Source organism: Pundamilia nyererei, unplaced genomic scaffold (genome assembly GCF_000239375.1).
Source record: "Pundamilia nyererei isolate P.nyererei 1_Seehausen unplaced genomic scaffold, PunNye1.0 scaffold00057, whole genome shotgun sequence".
Taxonomy (NCBI): Eukaryota; Metazoa; Chordata; class Actinopteri; order Cichliformes; family Cichlidae; genus Pundamilia; species Pundamilia nyererei.
The window spans coordinates 2,383,537-2,395,095 of record NW_005187458.1 but is presented as its reverse complement, the minus strand read 5'-3'; the positions used below and the strand labels follow the sequence as shown (position 1 = coordinate 2,395,095).

The window sequence follows — 11,559 nt, the reverse complement described above, 5'->3', positions numbered from 1 at the left end:
CTGTTTGCTATTCATAGTCTCTCTTCTCTTGCCTCTCAACTGTGACAGACTTATTTTAGGATAAAGTTCATAGACTTTCTGAATGCTTTCTGTTTAATTTCAATTTTTTGTATGTTTGTTTGGCTTTAATCAGATATGAATGGTAATTATATGCATGCAGTTTTTATGTGACCATTAAAGTTCATTTAAATAGTATGTCTGCTGAGTGGAAAGCCCAAAAAGGATCTTGCTGTTACCATAATATCAAAATATTTCCCATGTGTGGGACTAATAAAGGTTTGTATCTTATTTTTTAGTTCATTCAACTGAAGGACAGATGCATTTTTCAGTAGCCAGTCATCTGTTGTCCACCCATCCCTCGCAGTTCGCAGAAAACCTCCAGATTTTAGTGAAATACGACTAATTTGTCTGTTATACAACTCTTTGTTACTCTCCTTGACATCTCGGAGGGGTGGTGGGATTACTGTTCTATATATTTAAAAAAAGTTTAGTAATAACTCTGTATTTCTGCCTGTATTAGTCCTCACTATATATCATCCTCCTAGACTGAGACATGGCTTCTTGGAAAAATTGGTCAACTTTTTTTTTCAAACTTAGAATAGAATAGCCTTTTAGTGTCACTGTACATGTACAACGATAGGTATGCTATAAAAGTTCTTTTTTTTAAAGCGACATGGGACATCAATGTCGTAATTCGGACAGCTTGTGATCTAATGATAAATAATGTTCTTTTACTAAAACTTAGAGACCAGCCGTTCCAAACAGATTCCAGTTTGTAATAATGTAGCTCTCCACTGGAGAAATCCTGCACTCCACTCGAGCTGCACTCACCCCAAGCTACTTAGGAGTTGCTTGGGAGGTAGAGAAGGAGGTACAGCAGGTCATCTACTAATTGGAAGGTCGATGGTTTGATCTCTGGCTGCTTCCAGTCTGCATGCAAAAATGTTTGTGGACAAGATACTAACCACAAGTTGTTCTCTGATGTATTCATCAGAGTATGGATGTGAGTGTTGTATAAAAAGAACTTGAATAGAAAAAGTGCTGGTGTGAATGAGGTGCTTTGAGTGCGCAGGGAGATTAGAAAACTGCTATGTTGGACTGTTTTCTCTCGGGTCCCCTCCCCAATCACATCATTTTGTACTGCTGTGTACAAAACGATGTGAGTTTTTACAGATAATTAGGAGATTTTCTGGATCAAAAACAACGGCATCCATCCCACTTTGGATGGATGGAGCAGCTGTCATTTGTGGAAATCTGAAAAGCCCCCCAACCGGAATAATCATAATAATGCAGTCTTACATGCTTACATGCCTCTCTGCTGCTCTGTCTCCTTGAAGGAGGAAGTTCATTGTCACACTGATACTTTCTACTTTTAGCCATTTCTGCTTCTCCTGACACAAAAATGAAGTTCATTGAGCTGCTTGTAATTCAGAAGTAAGATATACACACGTTTTACGGTTATTTCCAACAGAAAGACTGCTGCCATGATGGACACATGCAGACCCGCTTGTAAATCAAGCTCTAGTAAAACTACTCAAAGCTCCCGCTTAACAAGAAACTAGATCAAGTTGTAAACATATGCGAGCCATGTATCAGGGCTTGCCGTCGGCTGAAGACTTAACCGTATCGCGGCTGTGGCTGTCGCAACTGTAAACAGTTCACGACAAGCCGTATTCCAAGTAGCGCAGCGAGTCCCCACGTGAATACGGGAAAGTTTCACGCCTGGGTGCTTCTTTTTAAGAAGTTTTAGCTCCGTTAAGTGCTGCGGCAGTAACACGGACCCTGTACGGAAGGCGGGACCGGCAGGATGCTGTATCTGATCGGTCTGGGGCTCGGAGACGCCACAGACATTACAGTGAAGGGTTTACAGGCGGTGAAGAGCTGCTCCAGAGTTTACCTGGAGGCCTACACATCCATTCTCACCGTGGGCAAAGAGGCGCTGGTGAGTCCGGAGCATTACGATCCGGAGGATTTGGACCAGGGCTGAAATGAAAGCTCGTCCCAGGAGAGGAGCTGCTTGTTTTGGCTGTAGGACTGATTCAGAACTAGGAAGAAATGTCTTACTTTTTACATAAGAACTGGGTTTCAGTACGTGTTACTCGAAGACATCATATGATTTACAATGAGTAATTATAGTAAATCAAAAGGATGAATCCCGTCGGGTTTTTTAACTGCATATTCAGACCTGGGTCCTGAATTGGATAATTCAATGAATTAATTTCAACAAATAAATGTAATTTCTTGCTTTCTTCAGACGATCGGTGTACGATTAGAGATGTCTAATGTCTCTCATATTAATTTATCTAGGACTTCCTCACATTTTGATCAAATTAATACCACAAGCTCAATGTCCTCATTCTCACCTGTAAATGCTAACAATCTGGAAGAAATTATTCATCAGTTAAATCTTGCATCTCTTTACTTGATCCCATCCACAACAAATTGTTCAAATCTGTATCTCACTGTTTTACAAATGATGTAGTAGGTATTATAAGCAGTTCTCTACAGACTAGCATTTTCATTGTTTCTATTAAATATACTTTAATTACTCCGATTCTCAAGAATAATAACTTAGACCCACTGGTTATTAATATTTATAGACATAATATTTTCTAATCTAAGAAATTATTTGGAAAACTGTGTTTTTTTTGCTGGGACATGTCGGTCCTGCTGACTCAGAAAGTCCCTGCTGAATTGTGCTGCAGGAGAGCTGCCAAAAGTGTCCCTACATGATCTGCATGCTGGAGGAAGTGCAGAGTGTAGTCGTGGAGACCAAATTCAGGGTCTGATTCGTCCAGGGGGGGGGCGGGTCCAAAGATCCGGAGTATGGGCAGACTGGAGATCCCAGCAGAATCTTCTCCACCAGCCTGTGGAAGTGCAGGCTGTTCATGATGAAGGCCACAATACTCCGACCCCTCCAGATGCCGATGCCTGATCTGTCTGTCTTTGCCGATGAACTTCTATGGATGAGTCTGCATATATAGGTTTAAAATTCTTGAGCGCCAGGCCGGCCATCTTCTTGGCTGACTCCGTGCTGCTGATGTGATGGTAGGACGGGAAGCACCCTGCGCTCCAGCGGACGATCGCGGAGGACTCTAAGAAGTAGGCTCGGCTCTGCTCCAGCACGACCTTCTGACCCCCATGAGTGTGCAGCGTCAGCTCCCAGCTTACATTCAGGTTCCTGAGCACCCACTCATGCTGCCAGGGCAGCACGGTGTATGGGCTGATGTCTCTCTATGCAGATGACACCCAACTTTATCAGTCCTTAAAGCCAGATAACACACACCAGTTAGTTAAGCTGCAGGAATGTCTTCAAGACATAAAGACCTGGATGACCTCTAATTTCCTGTTCTGAATTCAGATAAAGTTATTGTATGCGGCCCTAAAACCTTCGAAATATGTAACCATATGCTTACTCTGGATGTCATTGCCTTAGCCTCCAGTAACACTGTGAGGAATCTTGGAGTTGTATTTGACAACGACATGTCCTTCAGAGCACAGCCCAAGGTGCAGTCAGCAGGTTACTGAATTGATCCCCAGCTGCTCCAGTCCACATGTCAAAGTATTCTTGGGCATGATACTAAAGAGCGAGTTGCCCTCCAATTATCATCGGAGTATGACTAAAAGAAAGTGTTTAGTTATAGACTAACGTTGAGTATGAATGTGGGCCTGTGTGATTGGGTAAATGAGACTTGTAGAAAGTGATCTGAATGCTTCAATTAGTACTTTGTAATCACCAGTCCATCCATCTTTTGCTTATTCAATGCAGGGTCTCAGGAGAGTGAGAACTAAATAGAAAATGAACATCTACTTGAATAGTACGTGTCTGCTCTTAGTATTCTTGTTAAAATATCCTAACAGTATATTCCTTTGCTTCAGGAGGAGTACTATGGGAAGCAGCTGATCCTGGCAGACAGAGATCTAGTTGAACAAGGAGCTGATCAAATCCTGGAGGATGCAGATGTCACTGATGTGGCATTTCTGGTGGTGGGCGACCCATTTGGGTGAGTCACAGTGTTTCTGGACTGTGTAAGCAACAGCTCAAATTGATCCCACAGATCTGAAGTATGCTCTGTCAGCACACGCACTGTAGTGGGGAGCAGCAGAGGAAGATAAAACCACAGAGTTTGTGTCAGAGCAGAGTTTTTACATTTCAGCAGATTTCTGCCCAAAGCCACATTATTCCTCTCAGACATAATAACAGAGTGCTGAGCAGCTCGCCTGCTGAATGGAATATACAAGCTCTATAGTCTTGTCCGTGGGAATTTCAGACTCGGTTTTTCATCAAAAAAACACGGGTTCTTTTTTGGCCCACTGAAAACTATAATGAAGCTTTTTTTCATCACACTGAGGTTTGACCTGTCCGTGACCTCAGCATCTATACATTACTCTGTCATTCAGTCTGTCCAACACAACACTGGGGAAAACCTGTTATCTTCATAGGTTAGTTTACTGTAATAATAATGAGTCAACTCATTGTCAGCTAGTTTGCTGTTACATAGGCACCAGGCATATAGCAGCTGAATAGATTTTGTGTATTTTATAAGAAAAGGCTGCCCTTGTTTTCTGTGTCTTTCTGCAGAGCCACCACACACAGTGACCTAGTGCTGAGAGCAGTGAATGCTGGGATACCATACAAAGTCATTCACAATGCCTCCGTCATGAATGCAGTGGGCTGCTGTGGTTTGCAGGTAATTATTTCCTGAACTGAGTCTGTGAAGCAGAACTTCCAAACACAGGCTCAAACACATCCACTTTCTTTTTCTGCATTTTTTTAAACTTCTTTATATTTTTCCACCTAGTGGCAAGCAACAACAATAATGTAATGATTCCATGGGGGACTAAAGTCCAGAGATGAAACTGGTTTGAAAATGCAGGAAGAAAAGCTGCTGTTTATGTGTGTAGCCTGATGGTTTCTACTCTGTTCACTGCATAGGAGTCAGTGCTGATAATAGAAGGAATAGAGTCACTGTGACTCCAGTGCTGGGAGTCCTCAGTGGCTTTTGGCTGCTTTCGGGGTTGTTTTTTTTTTGTTTTTTTTGGGGGGGGGGTGCAGAAGTGACCATATTTGGATGCAAGGGTGGAGAGTTGTCAGCTAATGTTTTCACAGTTGTCAATCAAAACACCCTTCCCTAACTTGAAGACATAATGAAAATGAAAGGGCGGGTTTAAAAAATAAATGAACTGTATTCGCTCCTCTGTGCATGTCCAAACCTTCTTAGCCTTGTTGCTCAAACCTTCTGTCTAAGGTGCAGAAGGTTTAAGGTGTCATCACTAGCACCTTCTGTCTAAGGTGCTAGTGATGACCTGGTCATCACTAGCAGCAAGGTTAATGAGACAGTTAAATAGTCCTTGGTGGCAGCTCCCCTGTAGTGCAGGGCCTTCCTGGTCTTTTCCTGTGTGTTATCAATAAATCTTTTTTGGGGGGTACCGGTACTGGTTTTATTTTGTTGTATTTATCCACGAAACCTTAAAGGGCAGTCCGTGAAAATATTGTCGGACATAAACCGGTCCGTGGCACAAAAGAGACCTGGTGCGGGTGACCGGTCTGGTAGCTGTGCTGCTCCTGGGTGAGTGCGGGGTGGGCTTGGTGACTTGGAGTTCTGGGGGTGTACTACCTCCATGCTCTGGTTCTGGCTAGGCCCCGGGGGCTTGGGTCCTAGCTGGTGTTTTGACGGGGTTTTGGGTTGCTGCATGCACTGGGGCCTGGCCGTGGCCCTTTGGTGCATTGGTGGAACTGGGGGCCTCTTTAGCTGGCAGGGAGTGTTTTTGCCATGTTTTTGAAGGTGCTCTCTACTTTTGAGGAGACCACGCTGCAGGCAGAGAGGGGGGGGGAAATCTACCAGAGGTGCAGGATGGACTCAACCTGGGTATCTAGATTAGAGATTAGATTAGATGAAACTTTAAAAATCCCTCAGGTGTTTTCCTCTGGGAAATTCAGTTTCCAGTAACACAGCACCAACAGAAGTTGCATGTTACAGATACATTGTCAGCTGTCTTATGTAGTCTGGTGTAGTGTCCGAGCCTGGTAGCTCGGGTGTGTACTGGCTTGCTCCTGGCACCTGCTTGCAGGGCTTGGGCCCCTGGCTCTGTCTGGCCCCCGCTGGGGGGTGGGATGTCCTTGGGTCTCAAGTCTCTGGGCCAAGAGCTCGGTCTGCTCTGGCGTAGCTGGCTGCTTGTGGAGGGTGCGGGCTCATCGTGGCAGCCCCCATGGTGCTTCCCCTGGAGGAGTTGTTCATGATTGACAAGCAAAGCATGGATTTGACTGTAAAGTCAAGAATCTGTCATCCTTTCTAAGCCTACTAATGACCATCATTTCCAAAAGGGATTAAGCCCATTGAGTCACCAGAATAGTGTTTACTGCGGTGACAGATCAGGAGAGCTGGTTTTTATGCAACTGAAGGAGTTGGAAACCACTTCCATTTTTTTGCACAATCTGTTTTTGTATTTGTGTCATGAGTGCAGCTGCAGCTCATGACGAACCTTTTTGTCACAGTAAACACCTCTCAATAATTCCATCTCATCAATAACTGAACTGTCAGAGCAGCCAATCTTAGAGCAGAACCCAGCTGCAGCTCCTCCTCCTGCAAACATGCAAAGATTAGCATTAATGTAAAGACAGCATTTCCAGTGGGAGTAGTTAATATGCTAATGAGAAAGGACACATGCAAATGAGCTCTATTCCTTCCTCTAGGTGCTATGCACTCACACTCACAACTGGAGTCCTTCAGGGCTTTTCTCTATAAAACAAACAGTACATTACTTTTCTTGATGGTGTTTTATTTATAGATAAAACTAATAATAATCAGCAAAAAACATTTATCCAAGAACAGCTTGTCAGAATTTCACTGTTCAGCACCTTTCAGACATGAGCTCTTTTGTGTTAATTTGCATTGAGTCACATTAGCACATGCACATTAGGACTCTGTCTCTTTTTTGCATCTTGAGTTGCTAGTGGCAGATGGTGCCCCCTGCTGATTGGTTCTGCTGGAGTTCTTCTCGATTTTAAAAAAAGAAGGAAAAAAAAGAGTTCTTCTTTCCCACCTCTACCAAGTGCTGTTCATAGGACATTGTTTGACTGTTGGGTATTCTATCTATGTAAAACTGATTAACAACGCCCTCTGTTATTAAGCATTGGCTAGTATCTTGATGTGTGTTCAGTCAGGTCCAGGCACGTTTATAGAAAGGTAAAAAAAGAATTGCTATTTTGCTTCTGTAACCCACCACGGAGGATTGTAAACCAAGTTTTCCAGTCTTTCTAAAGGTCATTCAGAGTGTTTCTCTGGGCATTAGCTGCTTCTTTTTATTATTATTATTAATTTTCAGTCCAGTTCTTGTACCTAAACCATTTTCAAATGGTTTTTTTGTTGTTACGCCACCCAATCATTCAAAAATGTAAAGCACTTAAGAGCCAGTGTTATGTCTACATAAGAAACAACTTACCAAAGAACCACTTTTTAATTGCATCTTTAGGAACTTTGTTACTAGCAGTGTGTCGCAAAAGCACATCATTTGCTCTCATTTCTCGAATCTAGTTTAATCTACAAAGGAAAAAAAAGACTTGACAGAACCAAAAAAAGCACTGTCGTATAGATGTCATATGTAATATCCTTGGAGGGGCTGCCATCTTGATGAGGCTTATTTTCCCAAAAGTCTTGGGGATCTTCAAGATGTTTTTGGCAAACACAAGCCTTTGTGTGCTTTTTGGTCAGCAGTGGTGTTCTTCTTGGAACTCTCCCATGAATGCCATTCTTGCCCAGTCTCATTCTTATTGTTAAATCATGAACTCTAACCTTAACTGAGAGGAGTGAGGCCTGCAGTTCTTTAGATGTTGTTCTGGGTTTTTTATGAAGGTTTACCACTTTTCTCCATTTGTGGATAATAAGTCTCACTTTGGTTCTCTGGAGTCCACAAGCCTTATGAATGGCTTTATAATCCTTTCCATACTGATAGATGTCAATGATTTTATTTGTCCTATTCTTATGTTCCCTTTTGTATGATGTTTTCCCTTTTGAGACCATCAAGCCTATTTCACTTTGTTAGACATTTAAATGATTTCCAGATTCAACAAGTCTGGCAGTATTTCAGAATGGGTGAAGTTGAGCTCAACTTTCCAAAAAATGTAGCTAATTGCAGTTAATTCATGATTTAACAAAGGGGTCATATAAATGGGAAGTATCTCACATTAAACTTAGTTTGGAGTTCCACACTTAAGAGCCAGTGTTGTGTCTACACATAAGAGACAACTTGGCAAAGAACCACTTTTTAATTGCATCTTTAGGAACTTTGTTACTAGCAGCGTGGCGCAAAAGTGCTAGAACCAATTCTATTTACATTTTATATGTTAGGCAGTATTAGAAGAAGGCAGCACAACATGCTTTATCTGTCCATAAAACCAGGTGGCACACAGTAATTAGTTAAACTGCATTAATATCTTAAAGATATAGGGACATGGATGGCTTCCAATTTCCTGCTTCTAAAACCAGACAAATATGAGGTTATTGTACTCAGCCCTAAAAATCCAAAAACGTAACAATGTAACAATGTGAGGACTCATGGAGTCATTTTTGACCAGCCGGTCATGGCAGATGGGTCCTCTCCCTGAACCTGGAGCTGTTCGAGTCTATCCCAGCTACCATAGGGCGAGAGGCAGCGTACACCCTAGACAGGTTGCCTGTCTGACACAGGGCTATAAATAACTGAATTAAATTTTATTTATTTATCATCAACAATTTTTGAGCAGTGCAGGATTATCTTGACCGAGAATTGAACAAAAAGTCGGCCAACATCCAAAGAACTATGGTGAACTATTGATGAAGACTACTTAACAAAATTAGAAGAAATGTTGTCTAACAGTTCAGTCTGTTGAAGAATAAAGGTGGTCATACCAAATATTGACTTTCAAGCTTGGAGACTTGAAACAAAACGTTAGCGTATATACTATATTTCTACTTATGTTTGCACCTTTGAAGAAACAACTGCACTTGTTTCCCGGTGTCCTAGCACAGTATAAGTGCGTTGAGGATAATTTAATTATAAAGAAATAACCCAAGACTTCGGCGCATGACTGCATAGTGCCCCATTTTTCAGTCTCAAAAGTATTTGGACAAACTAACACAATTTTAAATGGCCTGTATTTGTATAGCGCTTTACTAGTCCCTAAGGACCCCAAAGCACTTTACACAACCAGTCATCCACCCATTCACACACACATTCACACACTGGTGATGGCAGCTACATTGTAGCCACAGCCACCCTGGGGCGCGCTGACAGAGGCATCCAGTTTCTTTGGCTTTAGAAACTCTTGTTACTTTTGCAGTTTACTTTGGTTCATTGTCCATTTGTTATGTGAAGTTCTGTGCAATCAGTTTGTAGTTTTAGTTGTATCCAAGCCGATCGTACAGAAAGTCCTGTACACTTCACAATTCATCCTACCACTTCCAAAACAGTTAACTGGTTCCACTGGTAGCTGTACATGCCCATTAAATAACACTGCCACCTCCATGCTTTTCTGTTCCCGTCCTTCTGGTATGAGTTCATCTTGGTTTCATTTTTTCTGAACTTCACTGGCTCTTTTAGATGTTTTCTGCAAAGTCTAATCTGTTTCTCTGTTTTTCCATTCAAGACATTGATATCGCTACCTCCAGGAGTATGTTTATGTTTTTTAACCAGCGAAATACAAAAATGTCAATCAACCATTTTACAGTCTCATATTTGACTATACACTTGCTTACATTATCACATTGTGAGGGCTTGCTTCCTTTTGAGGGACAAGAAACTGTGATTCTCCTGGAAATAGCTGTTGGGAAAAAAGCCCTTTGATGTGATGGAAACATGTGTTTGTCTGTGTGTGTTTCAGTTGTATAATTTTGGAGAAACGGTGTCTGTAGTGTTTTGGACAGAGACGTGGAGACCAGAGAGCTTCTACGACAAAATTTGTAAAAACCGAACAGCTGGACTGCACACACTCTGTCTGCTGGGTGAGGCTTGCACACAAACACAGACAAATCTCCTAAAATAAAATCCACAATATCCAAGATAAAATTATAATGTAAAACAAAAAAACACGATAATAGAATACAATTATTTATATTTGAAACAAAAACCGATACCACTGAAATTTTCATGTTATTTTCTAAACTGAATTGAAATCATTTCATTAACAAAGTAGAAAAATATATATATCCAAGAAAAGTAGTACAATTTAGTAAAAAATAATGATGAAAGAAGGCATTTTAACATAAAAAAACGTATTAAAAATGTAAAACATTATTGAAAATATGCAAACAAAAGGTCTGAATCAAAACACAAGTCATTGTGAATTAATCTGAAATAATGCTGATGGCCATCTGAGGCTCTTTTATTTTTTTCTGTAATGAATATTTAAAACACACCCACTCACCAGCAGGTCATCCACCTCCCACTGGACTCCTAATTTATGGGCGTTTGGGGCATTTGGGGTCCCTGGGATGATTGATGCTGGTGTCCGTACCTCATCTATTACTTCTCCACACACACATTTACAAAAGAGCACGGCCATGTTTTTTGACTTCACAAACACGGCAGGACACCCAGATGAGCCATTTATTTATTTCAAGAATTCACTATGATTTTGGACATTTTTAACATAATAGGGAATTATTCATAAGTAAGTAAAACAGCAACAGTGATGAAAAAAGCTGCGTCATAATTAAAAGAGATTATTTACAGACACTGCACAGCTTAAAATAGAGCATTAAATAAAATATTACGAAAATAACAGCCATACTGTTACGTGATCGGTGAGATTTCTCTTTAGCTGACAGAAAATAATAAGATTTTGCTGAAATGTTTCACCCTACTTTAGATTTTTAGTTGGCCAGAAGGGCAGGTTTCATGGAAACCCAAGTTTGTGAATGCGATGAATCAAGAATAGGGCGACACAGGAGCTTCAAATTACCATAGGTGTATTTATTTAAATAATCAGTGACCTTGACCTCAAGGTCAGAGGTTTTCTTAAAATTGTGTGAGTGAGATAACTCGGGAACAAGGTGACATATTTTAGAAATTTGTACTATGGGTGTGTGAGGGATGGCACTGGCGGTCGACAGCATTTTTTTATATAATGTTTTTTTGTAATGTTATGTGGTTTGTTGTCGAAACCTCAAGAACCTTCAGTCTGCAATATGACAGAAATTGTTTATTTGTAAATTGGTAACTGGGTAGCTGTGGCTCAGGAGGTAGAGCAGTACTACTACTGTCCATGGATGCACTCATTAGAGTGAGAATGTTAGCTAGAAAGCACTTAGGCACAGAAAAAGTGCTTGTATGACTCGGTGAATGAGGGTTGTACTTGAAGTGCTCTTAGTGCTCAACCAGAGTATTAAAACGCTCTATAAAAACCAGTCCATTTACCAGAATACTTACTTACATTCTTATCCATCCATTCTCTTCTGCTTAATTAATTTCCTGTGCTTGATTCTAGTAAAAATAAAAGCATGGTTTGGAAATGTTTTGTAAATTCTGTACTGTGCTTGCATGGTGCTTTTCTAGTTTGACCACTCAAAGCATTTTTTTTTT

The 11,559-nt window shown here is 41.1% G+C and overlaps 1 protein-coding gene across 1 annotated transcript in view; it reads left to right on the top strand.

The window, feature by feature from the left end:
- The first annotated feature begins 1,621 nt into the window (after positions 1-1,621).
- Positions 1,622-11,559, top strand: part of dph5 (diphthamide biosynthesis 5) — a 12,764-nt gene continuing 2,826 nt past the window's right edge. Inside the window, exons 1-4 of the mRNA XM_005734268.2 lie at positions 1,622-1,942; positions 3,880-4,004; positions 4,583-4,691; positions 9,860-9,980. Of these exons, the coding sequence (XP_005734325.1) occupies positions 1,808-1,942; positions 3,880-4,004; positions 4,583-4,691; positions 9,860-9,980 (490 nt within the window). The 5' untranslated portion in view covers positions 1,622-1,807. The remainder of the gene's footprint in view (positions 1,943-3,879; positions 4,005-4,582; positions 4,692-9,859; positions 9,981-11,559) is intronic.